The 18,027-nt window shown below is 32.3% G+C and overlaps 1 protein-coding gene across 1 annotated transcript; it reads right to left on the bottom strand.

Moving 5' to 3' along the window:
- Positions 1–1,249: 1,249 nt before the first annotated feature.
- LOC113005534 lies at positions 1,250–6,816 on the bottom strand. Its single transcript, XM_039452932.1, has 8 exons — positions 6,650–6,816; positions 6,181–6,566; positions 5,719–5,870; positions 5,402–5,655; positions 5,117–5,310; positions 4,692–4,847; positions 4,494–4,627; positions 1,250–4,394 (listed from the first exon to the last, which is right to left on the bottom strand). Exons 1-7 carry the CDS (start codon positions 6,714–6,716, stop codon positions 4,613–4,615), a joined length of 1,224 nt encoding a protein of 407 aa, XP_039308866.1. The 5' UTR covers positions 6,717–6,816; the 3' UTR covers positions 1,250–4,394; positions 4,494–4,612.
- Positions 6,817–18,027: the final 11,211 nt, after the last annotated feature.

Genomic DNA, 18,027 nt, shown 5'->3' with positions numbered 1-18,027 from the left:
TAATTCTTTTCGACAAGCAATTTCTCATCTATTTTTATTGCACTTTTTAAGAGCGATTCACTATAAAAATCATATTCACTATAAAAATCTTGTTGCTCTTCTTCATTTGAAACGTTTATTGACGGCCCCGGAACATCCATATCGTCAATAAATAAGCACCTCGATAAGCACATACAATAATATCGCTTGCATATAATATCTTTTGCAAATGCATATTCGTCTAACTCGAAGGATGACTGTGTCGAGACTGTGTAGTTATTGTTGATTTTAAGCAAGGAGTTTTGTAAACAAACGAGCATCATAAGGTCTAGACCAAAGAAAGACTAACAAAACCGTTTTACTCGGAGACCGTTGTAGGTATAACGATTTATACATTTTGACGTTTTTAAAACAGTCATTGTAAATCAAATATATTTTTTTTGTGTTTATGAGAAATTTTAATTTAATTAATAAAAAGAAAGCATTTTTAAATTCTTTGACTTTTTTAAAATAACATTTTATATTAAATAATTAAAAGTGGTTTAACAATTATGTATAACAATTAAAAAATATAAGATTTAAATAGAAAAAAAGAATTCTTATCCGCGGGGATCGAACTTGGAACACCAAGCATACTAGTCGACGTCCCAACACCCCACACCACACGCTTATGCGACAATCGTTCTTCTGTAACGCACTGAGAAAAAAGTTACGAAAAATTTATTTGTAGGAAATAAATTTATTTTACTGAAATAAATTTCTTATTTGGATACGGCGAAATAAAGTTTTATTTCTACAAAATAAATCATTAATTTAATTTTTGAAATAAGCTTTATTTATTGGAAATAATTCTTTATTTCTTTGCTATGAGTATTTAATTGTCAGTATTAAATTGCATTTAATTTTTGTAAATGAACTTATTTGTAACAAATAAATTATATTTAGTTTAATAATAACATTTATTTCTTTTCTATTTTATTTTATTTGAATTGAAAACGTATTTTGTACTATTGAAATAAACATTTATTTGAATATACTGTAAAACATCATTTTCCTTATAGAAATTTAATACTTTCAGTAATTTAATACCGAAAGTATTAAACTGATTAACGATTAATTATATTAAAATAAATATTTATTTTAATAGTAAAAAAAATGTTTTCAGTATATTACATACACACGCGCGCGCTATCGAAAGGATTCAGGCTCATGAAAATAATAGAAGTCCTTAATTTAATTTGCGTATATATATTTTAAGTCTGCAGTTAAAGTGAAAAGTACAAAGTAAATCTTTTTTTACATATACTTAGTTCGGAAAAGTTTGCAATACGGTTTTTCTAAACATAAAAAATTGTAAAGTATTAAAATATCAATTGCTATACAAATAAAAAATAATTCATTTTTGCGTATGAGACATATGAAGACAATGTTTTCAAGTAAATAAAAATTTTAAAAAACTTTTATACAAACTTTGTAATTAACTTACTGCCATCAGCAGTGTAACTGATACTTCGAGTAACAAAAAGATTATCATAATTAAGTTGTATGATTCCAATATTTAGTGGTTTTACATACAAATTGAGATTAGTATTTTGCCTGATTGATATTTCATATGCATATTTATGAGAATCTAAGCCAATATTTTCGCAAGAATCATAAATAATATAAAACTGTTTAAAGTTATCAATAGCAATGTACTTAATTATTCCAAACTGTGGTTCGCTGTACTCATTTGCATTCAGGCAAAATACTAATCTTGGTTTGTATGTAAAACCATTAATTTTAACCCAAGAAATTATATTATAATTATCATTTTTTATGGAACGTTTTAAAAAACGATATTCAGGCAATTTTGAAATATTACAAATATATCTAACAAAGTCTATTTTTGGATAAAAACCTTTTTTACTTAAAATACGATATGCAAACTTCAGTTGTAAGTTAAGACTTAATGTAAATACAATATTTATACGTGAGCTTACTAAACGTGCATTAATTTTGGACAATTTGTAGAAAGCTTCAAATCTGATAGACGATAAATAGCGCAATGGACCAAAATCTTAAATTTTTCTTGTATAGTGTAGCAAATTATGAAATTTAGGTTTTAGTCGCTCATGGAATAATTCCATATACATTTTATGATGATGAGTGATTAATCTTTGTAAGAAATGTAGTTCTTCAACATTAATTTCAAAAGCTGTTAGGATGTGGATAATTTGTATTAGAAGTAGATATAAATGCCAATATGGATCATCTTCCGGAACTTTATCACCAATTAAAATACCGAAATATGTTACAAAGGCTGACATTTCAGAAGAAGACATTACTAAAAAACCTTGCTTAAGATGATGTTCGTTAATTGGTGGAATTGAGTTCCCAACATCTGTATTACATTTATGATTAAAATATCTAATTCTGTTATTTAATATTTTAAGAGAAAAATGATTTTCTTTTATTAAAGAATTAATAATTTTGGACATGTCATATCTACAAACTCTTTCATACAAATCATGCATCACATCAAATGCGGCATTTGTTATACAATGAAAATTGGGTAATTCATTGAAAATACATTTTTCTTTGATACCATAACTAAAGTTTTCAAAATCTTCTTCGTAATTCAATATCGTTCTTAATAATTCTAAATTTTCTTCAGAGATGTCATTTCTACTTTTGAAGCTCGACATGCACGACAACAGAAATTAGCAGAAAATGATTTATTAAAACCAAGTAAATCGTTTAACCCTAAATTATCTCCTAATAGTGCAAGCAAAGAAAACAAAATTTGATAATAATTTATTATTTACGCAGATAGTGATACCATGATTTTCTAAATAAATCAGTTCATTAATAATTGGTTTGAAAGACATTTTATTACCAAAGATTTCGCGATCCCCACTATGTACAAGAGCACCAAGAAAAATGTTCTCTAAAGATGAGGCATGAGCTTTTGGTATACCTGCAATTGTATAATACAGACCTCCTAATTTGTGTATAGCTGCTCTTGACCCCAAGGGATTTCCTGTTTCAAAGTCGTCGTAATATAACAACAAAGGCAATAATATTTTATTATCAAATTTTCTAACTAAATTTTTCCATATATTTCCACAAAAAATACTAGATATAATTTTTTCTTCTGAAGATTCTTTCGCAATGTAACTTTTAATTGATATAAATACCCCAGGTAATTCTAAATATTGCTTTAGTGAATCCCGTAATGGAATAAATTGTCCTTCACATTTCTTCGATGTTACTGTTGTAACATTGTTTTTATTTCTAGAATTCTCAAACATTTCTCCTAGAAGAAATTTTTGCGGCTGTACAAGCCATTTAGATTCTTTGAAAAATTTTAAACGCTTGTATTCTGTTGAATATTTCTCGAAAGGCTTTATATCACAGACGTTATCAAGTACTTTAGAAATATTATTATCATCAGAAAAAGATATTTCAGATTGTAATTTACATTTAATGTACGATAGTAAATCTTGCACAAGTTCTGAACAATCATCAACTAAAGTTTGCACAATATTCCTAGTAATCGAGCTATTACTATATAATCTTGAAATAAATTTCAATATTGTGTTATCGACAGTCTGTATATTTGTAATATTTCTATCGTCACTCTTAACATCAGATTTATCATTAGTGGTAATAATGTCAGTATTACTTGACGCATCAGTAATATTAACAGTATTATTTGAAGATGATACTTTATCAGTAAAAACAGTTGTAAACCGTTTAGTGAATGTAGGTAATACATCACTATGACAAAGTTCTTTATGCGAAGTATAAAAATGTTTCTTTAAAGATTCAATGTTAACGTATTTCCTAAAACACTTAGGAAAACCACATGGAAAGCTTGTTTCATAAGGGTGAGTTGCCTTCATATGTTTTATTATATTATCAATACTTGGAAATTGTCGATGACAAATAGTGCAAAGCATTTTTAATGAAAAAAATCAACGTTCTTCATAAAATTAGCAAATAAACAAATAAAAAATTTGATCTCTATTAACACTTAGTGGAATAAACTTCTGAAGATCAAAACAAAAATTAAACATAATATTAAAAATTGCAAAAACCTATTTAGACATTTTTTTAATTACATCACAAATTATTGGGATTTTGTTGTCTCCTTTTAATTCTAAATCAAAAACACTTCTTTGAAATAAATACCAAATGTGTTCTGCTGCAGGTGGATATTTCAAGTCCAAAACAATGAAACTCATGAAACATATTTCGAAAGCTTTCCACAGGGTTTTTACCTTATACGACATATTATCGATTCTTACAAAAATGGTTTCTATCTCTGTTAAAGAAGGTCCCACGATGAGAATAAAAGGCTGCAAAGTCAAATTAAACCTTTTAAGCCATTTCCTTTTATTTTCGATTTCTTCTTCTATATCACCAGGAATCTGAAATAATATATATCTTTTAATTTTTTCGGAAAGAGAGAGAGAGAGAGAGAGAGAGAGAGAGAGAAAAAGAGAACTTCTAATTTAGATTTTAAAGACCTTAACATGAAGTATTACAGCTTCTTGCGATTCTACTTGAGTTGGTTTAAAGAAGTTCCTGCCAACTTTTGCTTTTGCAGATTTATTTGGTAATAGTGAAAATAATAGGTAAATTTTAATTAAAATTTTTGAATCTAAAACAAAAAACATATTATTAGTTGATACTTATGCAAATTATTCCATTCTTTAAATTATTACCATTTGGAATATTGCCATTGACATATCCAGCAATACTTTGTTAGAACAATCCAACTCCTTGCCTTTCAGTTTTAGTATATCATCAAATAAGGAATGAAATTTTTCTTCAACATTTTTATGCTTTTCGTTATATAACCGTAAGTAATCCTTTTCAATCTGTAATTAAAACATACAAATTAAAGTTTCCAATATTTCTATTCTGCAAGCAACATTATAAGGAACAACTCAATAGTAAGAAGTTAAATAAATTTTAGTAACTAATACATTTGCTCAGACACTTTAACTGAATAACTATTGCAAATTTTGCAAAATAATATTGATGAACATGACTTTTCATTTGAACTACTTGTACCCTTCTTTTGATTCACTAGTCATAGTCACATTATGTCGGACACATTTTATGTATATGCATATATGTTAATTACCAATATATAGCCCTGTGAAAATGTTAAAATATTCCAATCATCAAAGATTGAGCTCAGATTTTGATAAGTCGTATGGTCATGTAATAAATTTCTTCTAAGTTCAAACGATTTTTCCCAATGATACAAAACCTCTTCCCAAGGTTCAAAATTATTTTTAAGCCAATTGCGACTCCGCTCTGCTTCCTCGCGATAATCTAACAAAAAATACAAATAAAAAACTACATATAAAAAAATTGTTACAAATTACATATGAAATAAATTATAAAATATGTCCTTCACACAAACCTTCATTAATTTCTTCATCTTTAGAATCATGTGTTGATGAAGATTTGTTCAGTGGAATCAATTGACATTTCCTTAAAAATGCTAGCATATTTCTATTTTTATCAACTAGTTTTTCTTTGGCAATACCAGATTTCTCATTTTTCGAATCTTTCTTTTTTACTGGTGGACAATAATATACTTCCTTACATTCAGCAGGAAAGAGAGTAATTATATGATCCGCAATTTTCTTTAATGTTTCATTGTTTAATTGAATACTGAAAGAGTAAATATAGTTACATATGTAAGAAAAATAATATTATTTTTGAATATTAGCTTACTTAATATTATTGTCAAAGAAATGGCAGATAATAATATTTGCCAAATGTTGTTGGCATCTTGATGACAATCCACTCCTCGCATCGTACGAAGCTATGATCGCTTGTCCAATTACTGATTGTCGAAGTAACGTCTTTAAATCAAAATTTTCTAACTGTAAAAGAAGTGAATTGAAAGCATATTTATGAAAAAAAAATAGATAACCAGGGCAGAAAATAGAACATTCATTCATTCTTTATTATATTTTAAACATGATAACATAATCCACATTAACCTGCTTAAAAAGTCGAGTAAGAAATGATAGAAACATATAGAAACTTTTACGTTCAGATAACATTACATAAGATTTCTATTAAATTTCTATACGTTTTTATTATTTTTTATCCGTTTTCTTATATTTTTTAAGCAGGGTAGAAACAACAAATAGCAATGATTATTTGTTATAATTGAAGAATTGTACATACCATATTATCCACCGTTTCAATCCTTTGTTTTTTATTGGCTGGTTCGTTATCAGTTAATATTATAATATTTTGTGTATTAGATGTCTTTAAATGAGATTCAATATTTTCTATATATTCTTCTGTATTATTCACTGATTCATTGTCAAGAGATATTGCTGCATCCAATATATCTCGTGGTGTAATATTGGCGAGTGGCAAAGTCGCAGAAGGCGTTGAAACAGAAGATAGAGAAATGTGAGAAGAGGTTTCCGTTTCTTTGTCCGAATCATTGTTAATAAAATAATTTTGCAACGCAATTCTCGCACCAATGGATGGTATAACATCGCATAATTCTGGACATCGATTTACAACCATATATTTTAAAGTGTCATATTTTATATCATTATCTAAAAATTTGAATTAATAAGATGATAATATGCATGATTTCGAAAAGATGATTTTATGAGTATATAAGATATTGCATACTTACTTGTTAAATTATCGCTCCAACGCTCTAATTGCAAGACTTGCAGTAGTTGTATTAATTTATTTTCCATTACTGCAATAAATTACACTAAACCTAACCACTACACTTTAGTCACACCGTCACACCGCGTGGCTTGTTCGTACATGCACACCGTCACACCGCGTGGCTTGTTCGTGCATGCACACCGCCGCCATATTGATATGCATGATCATAGATTATAAATCTTTAAGTCAAACAAATAAAGATTTGTTTCTAAGAAATAAATATACTTGCCAGAAATAAATATTATTTATCTATAAAAATCAATCTTATTGTAATCAAATTTTATTTGCCATAACAAAACATTTATTTGCCTCAAATAAATTTACTTTTCCAGCAAGAATTAAACAAAAATTTTTTTACAATTAATAAGAAAAATGAGATATATTTTACAGAAATATATATTTTGTTATCACAATCAAATTTTTTTATTACAAATAAATATCGAGGGAAATATCACAAATAACCATTTATTCCTAAGAATTTCGATTTCTTTTTCTCAGTGCGGTACTATAGATGCTGAAAATATTTAATTGTCATTTTCTCTAGAATGCCTAAGTTTTGCAACAAACGGCTTTACCAGAGTAAAGGTATGAGTGAATACTACACACCCATAAAATTTTATTAAAATTGGTGATGTCATTCTCAAGGGTTTCCCTTGTCAGCGCTGTTTATAACCTGGCTGTAATAAGCTACCGGGGCCCAGTGACCCGAGAGTTGTTTTTGCAAGAGAATAGCTCCAAGAGCTGTAGCGCTCGCGTCCGTATGGAGCTCAGTCTTCAAAGCTGAATTATAAACTTGTAAGACGGGATAAGACGTTAAAGCAGATTTAAGCTTATCAAATGCTTGAATGCATTCATTATCAAAAGCAAAATTAATTGATTTATGCAATAAATTATGTAACGGTTTGGCTATTTGTGCATAACCGGAAATGAATTTGCGGAAGTAATTGGTGAGACCCAAAAATCTCTGCACTTCTACAACCTTAGTTGGGACGGGAAAACATTTGACGGCTTACACGATCGCTAAGTGTTATCCCAGCAAGAGAGATTATACGAGGTGTGATCAAAAAGTAAGGTGACTTTTCATTTTTATAAAAAAATATTCATTTATTCATCTAAAATTATGTTATCCCCTTCAAAATAATCCCCCTCTGATACAATGCATTTGTGCCAGCGCTTTTTCTAGTCGTCAAAACATTTTTGAAATGCACTTTTGGGTATTGCCTTGAGCTCCTCCAGCGATGCAGCCTTAATCTCCTCAATCGTCACAAATCTTCGTCCTTTCATAGGCCTTTTCAATTTTGGGAAGAGGAAAATGTTTCGTCACCAGTTATAACCTTTTTGAGCAGATCAGGATCATCATTGACGTCGTTCAACATGTCTTGGGCGATGTTCATGCGACGCTGCTTCTGATCAAAATTAAGTAGTTTTGGAACGAATTTCGCTGACACACGTGTCATACCCAAAACATCCGTTAAAATTGATTGGCATGAGCCAAACGATATGTTAAGATCATCAGCTATTTCTCTAATCGTGATTCGACGATTTTTCAACACAATTTCTTTCACTTCCTGAACATTTTCGTCGATTTTTGACGTGCTGGGGCGTCCAGAGCGAGGTTCATCGTTAACATTTTCTCGGCCCTCTTGGAATAACTTATACCATTTATAAACATTTTTTTTTCTCAAAGTTGATTCACCGTACGCCACTGTCAACATTTCAAGAGTTTTTGAACACTTAATACCATTTTTTACACAAAAATTAATACAAACTCTCTGCTCCATTATTTTCAACAGCAAAAAATCGCCGAGCACGCAAACACGAGTCTAACCTTTATGCCTCTCACATAAAAACAACACATGCTATATAGTCAAAACTGTGAACATATGACGAGTGTACTAACACAAAAAAAAAAAATTTTGAAATTAGAGTGTACAGAGCGCGCGAAATTCAAAAAGTCACCTTACTTTTTGATCACACCTCGTATATCCAAGATATTCAATTGTATTCCGTACAAATTGACACTTTTTGAAATTGACTGTAAATTCATGCTTTTTAATTAATAGCAAGACTTCCTTAACCACTACTAGATTTTCTTCAATAGACTTTGATGGAATAAGAATTTCCAATCTTTCCTTGTCCCGTTAATTGAATTTAAAATTTGTGCTACGTTGTTCCACATTTGTATAGAATCTTTTAATGTGAAAGATGACGAGAATTTTCCTTTTGTCAATTGTGGATGTTTTTTCATATATTCGATTAATAAAGTTCTTTGTTCGTTTGTAATGTTTGCACTTCGCTTTTTCTTTTCTAAATTATCCATCTAAATGAATGTTCTTGAAAATGTTTAAGTCAAATTAATTACCTTTTCAATCGCTATGTGTAACGTTAACCTTTATAAACACTATTGCGCAATATACTTTTGATCCAATGTTTGTAGAAAGTTATAAGTATGGGTGCGTTCCGTTTCTCGCATCGAGTGCATAGACAGCAGACAATGCGCTGCGCGCATGGATAGCGTTCCATTCCGTTAATGCGCAGTATGCGTGTTTAGAAACGAAACGATTGAATGCGTTTGATGCAGTTTGGTGATACGCGGCAAAAATGAATAACAAAACGTGGAGTGTAATAATTTCAATCGTTTTAAATAATGATGAAGAGAAAGCATTTGTAGCAGTGAAGATTCTGATAGCGCCCATACAGCACAGAAAATTTCAGCAACATTGCAGCAACGTTGCAATGTTGCAGACTGCAATGCAATATTACGGAGACATTGCAGAAACATAAATTAACAATATGCCTGCAACATCGCATGGCATATGCCAGTAATATTCCGGAAACATTGCAATATCATAATTTTTTAATAAAGTAGTGGCAATAAAGAGCCAAAGCAGAATATTCGCGTATAATAATATATTAATTTAACTCATCCATAATTCTTCATCCGCATTTAGCAAACTAAGGTCGGGCGACATTACTAAATTTTCCGCTGAATCTCTACATTCCCTAAGAGTACAACCGTCCATGTATTGACTGTAAGTCGACTCATCCAAGTCAGGCTTTCAAAGTTGACTGCAAATCGACTTTACATAGACGTCTGCAAACATTCTTCAAATGCTGACTCTAAGACATCTAGAAAAAAGCATGCGGTCCCGTGATGCTGTGTGCATCATAGTATTGTTAAGAAACATAAATATTTATATCAATAAATGAAATAAGTCCATATATAAAGAAACTTCGATCTACAGCCCCATAAACAAACAATATTTTTTAATTGTTTTTTTAATAAAAATATTTTTACATTTAATTTAATTATTGTATTATATTGATATATATTTTCTAATTACATCTTATTTAAACAAATAACAGAAAAGTTATTCCAGATGCTGTCTGCATTTGCGATCACGGAAGTCAAGCAACGTTCACCGGAGTCGCGACTTGGGTGGGTGACCGCTTGGAAATTTCCGAAAAAATATTTCCGAGATTTTTTTTTGCGAAAAATGTTTTTTAAAATGTTACACAAATATTGTTTTGTTTATTGGAATTATGTGATGTAATAATATTTATGTAAATATTTTGGAAAAATGGGACGTTTCAATGCAATATTTCAAAAAGCGGACATCTTAATGTTGCTGCAATCTTCCAGCAATGTTGCAGCAATGTTTCGTAATCAAAATGCAATATTACAATGTTTCAATGAAATCATTCTGCAATGTTCCTGCAATCTCTCTGTGCTGTATGGGCGATAATGAAGAGTTCTCTATAAACGAAGAATTACAAATATTGTATCTAATTTTAATGCTTGATACTACGCGGGAGGAAATGATCGCTTCAGAAAAATTAAGTGATTATGTGGAAAGAGTTATTCCCAACTATTCAAAAATAGTATTTAAAGAACATTTTCGGTAAGTAATAATTGAATAAATTAACAAATAGAACGAAGTTTTTCATTAAATAATATTACCATAACCTAAAAATTTGACAACTCTCAATAATTGCAATGAAATCTTGTTTTATATGTGAAACTTTTTTAAAATGTTTCCTGAAACATTATAATATCGACTATAAAATTTTCCAGTATGGTCTCAACCTTTCTCTTTTTATTTGTATCTAATATGGTTAATAATAGAAAATAATATTAAATGAGAGTATAATCTAATTTTAAGATTATATATATATACTTATACTTACTTTGGACTTCTGGAGTTGAAATTATCGTGCAGGCACTTGAAGTTGATGGGGTTGGTGTTGGTGATAATGGATCATCACTTCAACAGGTGGTTTTGTGGATGCTTTTTTTCCGAAAATTGAATCCATTACCTATTAAAATAAACAAATTATTTTATTATAATATATTTTTGTTGTTTAAATTACCGAAAAATTGATAATTACAGAAAAGAACTACCACGAAGTGCGACCATTGCCACTTTTTTTGTTCTGATCAATAATATTGCGATAGGTTCGCTTTAGTCTTGATAATTTATTTGAACATTGCTGCCCCGTTAAATTATAAGTATAATTTGTCTCTTTCATCGATGTAGCAATCTCTTTCCATAAAATATTATGCTTTTTAAAAGAAGAATTAAATAAATCTTTTTTTTCTCAATAGAGTTCTAATAAAAGATATACAGCATTATCCGGCCACATAAAATTCTTTGCAGCATCATCTAAAAATATCATAAAATTTTTGAGATTAGTGCAATTATCGAATTTTTCTTTGTAATGAAAATTGCAAAACGCCGTATGCTTGTCAGTGCGTAGGCAGTCTCTTCTGCATATATCTATAGATATATACAGAGATCTACAATTTAACATTGGTTCCGAACAGAATATTAGAAGACTTTCCTGGACGGAATTACTTCTTCGTGGTTTGCCTTCTTAAAAAGAAGTGATCAAATAAAATCAGATATTTCTGATCAGTCAAGTTTTGAACCTGGATTTTTGATACAGAGAGCAGATGCATAACTGTGCCATGATCACTACAATTATCATATGTAGATATTTTAAAAAAATAAAGTTCAGGATAAAATACTTAAAGAAACAAACCTGTCTTTTCCAAATTATCTACCGTTGTATTTGGTGGGGTGTCATCAGCAAGCAATTCTGCATTTTTAGTTTCATTTATTAATTGCTGCAGGAAGTTTTGATCTGTAATGAAATAATACATTAATTTTATTAATAATTATTAATTTCTAATTAAAATTGCGATTGCGATTAGTAAAACATAACCTTAAAGTTTCAATATTTACCTTTTAATGCTCTTTCAGCAGTTTCTTTTGTGACAAATAGTGTTACTACCTCGTCATTCATCAGCACAGGAAATTCCATGAGATTTTCCATTTTTTTATGAACTAGATAACTTTTCACAACGTGGTTAAATATTGTGCACTATTATTATCTACGATGGTGTATGTACGAATTTGAATTCACAGCATATGCGCAGACGCGACAAGTTTTACTTCGAGTAGCTGATGCGCTCCTCATGCGCTAATGGTGGGGAGAATCTAGAGAATTTCATGCGCTACCAATGCGCGCATTAGAAGAAACGGAACGGTTGTCTATGCAGTCTATGCGCATTATGCGAGAAACGGAACGCACCCTTTATGTTACAACGTTGCCAAGCATATTTTGGCCTAATAGAAAACGTATACGTTTCCAACTGCGAGTACTGCAAAACAGTTCTCAAGAATATGACATGAGAAACGTATACGCTTTTCCACCGTTTGCAACATGCGTATACATAAAGTTGCGTATAGATTCAAGAATAGGCCCCCTGGTCGTTCAAAGGTCTGAGATCAACACACAAACGTAATTGACCGTTTTTTTTCTTACCGGAACAACTCTTGCGCAGTAAAGTAAACTACTATGTTTAATGATTTTTCGATCAAGTAGATCTTCAATTATTTGTCTAATTTGCAAACGTTCAACCCAGGTAAATCGCCTTGGCGCATAAGCATAAATTGAATCGTCTTTTAAAGCTACTTTGACGCAATAATTATTGTCTTGAATTTCAACATCAGTGTTGTCAATTTCTTCTAACAAACTGTTCAACCGACGGTTTGTTTTCTCACCAAAGTCGGTTTTAAAATCATAAATTGGAGAACCAGAATTATGAAAAACTTCAACGGCTTGAACTGAAGCTACTTCGTTTAAAAGCGACAAGCTATTCGAAGGATTCTCTTCGTAAAAAGAACATGTCATTGAAATCTTATTATCTTTAAAAAAATCACGATCGAATATTAAGAGTGTAGACGAATTTTTGTTTTCCAAAATTTGGAATTTAACATAGAACTTTTTATTTGGTAGTAAAGTTAAACTTATTTTAGCGTTACAAATTCCTACGCTCAGCAAATGCCATGTCACTCAATGTCATGTAACCAGCGGAAGAAACATCATGAGAATCGCGATGGCTAAGACAAATTTTTTCATGTACCGACAAATGGATAAACAAGATAGGACTACCCGTATCGACTAACGCTATTAATTCACAAGAGATTCCATTAATGGAACTGATTTTTACAATCGAGTTACTTATCTCTAATTTTGTTGGAGAGTCATCTTGAACACACCCCACGACTTACGAAGCAACCTTGATCTTCTTTGCTACTGCGACTGGAGATGCAGCAACCGACGAACACTGGGAAATTGACTGCTTTTTTAGCTTCAGCTTGAAACAATCCGACTTCAGATGCCCTTTTGCTCTGCAGTAAGCGCAGAAAAGATTAGCGCCTATTGAGGAATTCACAGGTTTGGACGAAGAAAGATTCCCTGAAGATGCATTCGACGGAGAGCTTGGATGCTCTTTGAGCTTCTCCTTTATCGCAAAAATTGGGGATGTTTTGTATTGAGGTTTGTTTCCGTATGCGCTTACCAATTGACGCATTTGTTGTATAAGCTCATTAACGGAGGGCGCTTTGAGAGTTGCAGCATTCCCTCTAATAGTAAAATTAGTAATTCCACTAATTAACTAATTGACAAGGTCCTTTTGACCCAAATGCAAAGGTCTTAGAATTTTGAGCTTTTTAATCACATAATCAGCGAAGTTTTCTTTTGGATAATTCCACAGACATTGTTTGGCTCGATCTATGGTATTGGTGAAGGAAACATCTTCTTCAAACCTTTCGAGAATGGCAGTTTTGAAAGTATCTCAGTGAGACTTTCAGAATCATGCTCGATCATTGAATTTATTTTCTCTACTGCCTCGAGATACAATTCAAAAGTTGTTAAGTAAATGCTTTTAGAAAAATACGGATCTTGTCGTAGTTGCAATCTATCGTCTGAATTTAATTTCGTAATTGCTATATTAATAGCATCGTTCACGACGAAAAACTTCTCCCAAGTCTTATGAAGCGCGGTCAGGCGAGCTTGTATGCGTTGAGGCGTCACATTGATAGACCGATTTTTACGAGATTTTCAACTGAATTTGAAATAACATCCTTTAAATAAAGTTGTTGCTCTAAACGAGCTTCTATGTGGCTGAGTCTCATCTTTAGGAGTGCATGCCGTATCCGGCTCGAAGGACCAAAATGTTTGAAATCGATCTTATTTAAACGTAAAAATTATTTCGCGGAGAGGCAGCGGCGAGAAAAACAAGACACAGTAAAAGCAAATAACAATAATTTATTTAAATAAAAATGAATATTAATTCTCAAAATGTAAATAATTATAATACGGCTAAAGTTTTGTTAAGGATAAAGGCTGAAAGAAAACAAAAAAAAAAGAAGAAAACTTGACTAATTCAAATGTAATGCACGAACGCCTGAAAATTAAAATAAAGACTGGGAGAGACTTCCTCACTTGTGAAAGAAAGAGATAGAGAGATCCTTTCAATTGCACGCAGCATAAGATAAATTTATGCACTTGAGACAGAGAGAGATGTACGTATATTAACTAGAGAAAGAGAGAGAGGGCGAACGAGTGACCGAGAGAAAAGAGAAAGAGAAAGAGACTTCGTTAGAGAGAGAGAGGGCGAGCGAGTAACCGGGAGAAAAGAGAAAGAGAAAAAGACTTCGCAACTTGAGTCACGTGACCGCTTGAACGATTCTAGATATCGTCACTTCTATCTCGAGATTAAACACGTGGCAAGAAATTATCTAAACGACTAGAAAACTTTGAGAGATTGATAATTATGTCTGACGGATCTTGCAGATCCTCAGACAAACTTTTCAAAAGGTGAATATTAGTAAGACCGTAAGATCTTCTAACGAACGTTCGCATTTGCAGTAATTTTTCTGTAAGACCGTATGGTTCTTCAGACGAATGAGAAAAATGGCGACAAGTGTTTGTCGGTCCCTCGTGGTTCGCAAACAAATTACTAACCTGGTGAAAGAATTGGAACAATTCTTTTTTTAACTTACTGCGGGAGGTTTCCGTAGATAGTTGCAATTTGCCACCTTTTATATAGTCATTTGAAGATCTCTAATTCCCTTTGAAGGAAACTAGCATGCACAATAAAAATTTCACAGAGAGAGTTTGGATGCGATCCGCCAGCCATGAAAGTCATCGAGAGAGAGCGAGATTTTTGTGACGGCATGAGTCGCTAACCGAGAATTACCCCAACCCTCGTCGAGGCAACCGAAGCGCCTCCTTAGGCGTTAACAGATTGCTAAGCATGCTTTTTTATCGACGCAGCATCGAAGCACTCCTTTTTTAAACAGCGTATGGCACTAAGAAGAAAGCTGGAGCATTTTGTGATGTCAGCGTAGGAGTATTTGTGAGATTGCCGCTTAGGTTAGAATTGTGTGAAGATCTCATGAGGGCAGTCGCGCTTTCTTCTTGTTGAAAGGAGCCCGTCGGATGGGCTCGCGATGCTTTTTGCATGGAGATTAGAATTATTAGTAATTGAGCATACGAAAGATGCTTTAGAGTGTGTAAAGAGATTAGTGAGAGAAAACGATTCATTATTAGTATTAGTAACATTAGAATTATTATTTTGCTTAGGATTGCTATCATTATTATTGTTACCATCATTGGTTGTAATTGTTTCATTAATAGAAGTTTCTGAAGTAGTAGTATGAGAATTTAATGAGGTATAATTAGAAATTTTATTTTCAGAAGAATCTACTTCGAATTGTGGAGCACTTTCCGGCTCTGGAGAGTTAAATGGATTATTTGCTATATGAGTGACTTCCTTGAGTCGTAAAGTAGGTATAAGAACTTTGACTTCCTGGTCGAGTGTATTTATTATTCAGATATATGCATTATTATTTATGCAGGTGACGAGTGAATCTCCGGCGTATACTCCATCACAATATCGGAGTCGGGAAATATACCCGGTTTTGATTTCTGGATTTGATACTAGGATTACAAATCCAGTGTTAGTACGTGGAGGTACTTTGACTGTATCGTCTTTTTTAAATGGAAAGTAATAGTTATCCCAAGTGACATTTTTTTGTGCGTAATTAATACAGGCATGGTGCTCTTGAAAGAATAAGTTACCTAAAATGCCTTGTTGAGTTATAGGAAAATCGTCAGGAACTAAGTGAAATTTTACTGGAATTTGTAAAATATTACCTTTGATTAAACCCAAGGTATTAGTGACATTTTCACCAATACCGGTTAATTGTAATATTTCGTCTATATTGACTAATGTATCGCCGTGAACGCGTCCTTTCTTTATTATATTAGGATGTGCTCCGGTATCTACTAAAAAGACAATTGGTCCGTTAAATGAAGGAGACTCGAGCTCTATGGAGGGAATGTCTCCGTTGTCATTTTTAATGAGGTGAGTGGGTGGCCTTCCACCGCGAGTATAGGACTTGGGTTTTCTAGGCCTCGGGACGTCCCGATGACCGAGGCCTTTATTCGTTTCCCGAAGTGCCGGCTTGGGGTGCCGTTTTATCATTGTTATTTTGACTGTAATTATTATTATTAGTATTTTTATTAATATGGTATTGTTTTGTTCGACATTCCTGAATCAGGTGCCCGAAGCGTTTACAATATCCGCAAACTTTTTGTTCTGTGCTACCTTGTGTATTAGAATTGTTTGTAGAATTTATTGAGACTTAACGTTTCTTTTAATACAAAAAAAGCGTGTACACTCGAAAGCAGAATGTTACAGAGCTTTTAACACATTTGTCCTTGCTATACAGTATGCAGGTTCGCTGGGCAAATTAACAATCAACGTAATATACGCGTTTAATTGTTCACGACAAAATACACACATACGCAATGACGAGGAGACGGAACCGAAGTGAACGTGTGAGAGAGAACAGAAAGGAATGAGTTAGTCACGCATGCTAGCGTCCTGTCGCACACACGTACCCGTAGGATGGCGCTGTAGAAGTTACTCACATAGACGAAATAAAGAGCGGTTTGAGAAACATAACTAAAATAAGCAATCTTAACACTCCCACCTTTTGAAAACCGCTAATCTTTGAAAATCATGCCCATTTTCGATTGCAAGTTTTGAAATAAATCTCGGCTCAAGGCCTTAGTGAGGATATCAGCGAGTTGATCGCGACTACACACGTACTCAATATTAATATCTCCATTGGAGTATTTCTCACGTATAAAGTGCTAGCGAATATCAATATGTTTACTCCTTTTATGAAATTCGGGATTGCGAATCAATTTTATAGCACTCTGATTATCTACTTTAATTTCAATTGCTTTATCATACTGATACTCGCTATCACGTAACAATTGCCTTAGCCATAATGCATCTTTTACTGCTTCACATGCAGCAATGTATTCCTCTTCTGTTGTGCTGAGTGAAACAGTTCTTTGACGAAGTGAGCCCCATGTTATTGCACTATTGGCCAAAGTGAACAAATAGCCGGTCGTGGAGCGTCTGGTATCTAGATCACCAGTCAGAGGCTGAGAAACCTTCCAGTAGTATGTTTTCACAAGTTCTATCATATTGGATTCCATAATTAATCGTCCCTCTTAAATATCTGAAGACATTTTTCACAGCGCACCAATGTTGCCTATCAAAACATGCAACAAATCTGCTTAAAAAGTTCACAATAAATGTTATATCGGGACGCGTAACATTTGACAGGAACTTTAAACTGCCTATTGTTTGCCGATATGGTATATCTCGCATATCTATATCGCTATCGCTTGTCGAGGATAAATTCATGCCTAAATCTGCTGGAACACTTTTAGCTTTTGAATTGATCATATTAAATCTTTCAAGAATGCGCTTCACATATGACGCTTGATGAATGAAAATTGGGTAAACCTTCGGAAAAGCGGCTTCCTCGCAAAAATGAGTAAAAATATTCAATTCCTATGTATTTTTGCCTCCTGAATACGAATATGAAACTTAAAAATGGCGGTCGAAACCGGAAGTACCGCAAAATCACAAAAAACTCTGAAAAACTCACATTTTCACAG

This window comes from Solenopsis invicta, chromosome 8, assembly GCF_016802725.1.
Source record: "Solenopsis invicta isolate M01_SB chromosome 8, UNIL_Sinv_3.0, whole genome shotgun sequence".
Classification (NCBI taxonomy): domain Eukaryota; kingdom Metazoa; phylum Arthropoda; class Insecta; order Hymenoptera; family Formicidae; genus Solenopsis; species Solenopsis invicta.
Note: the sequence above shows the minus strand (reverse complement) of the source record. Positions and strands in the feature narration are given on the sequence as shown.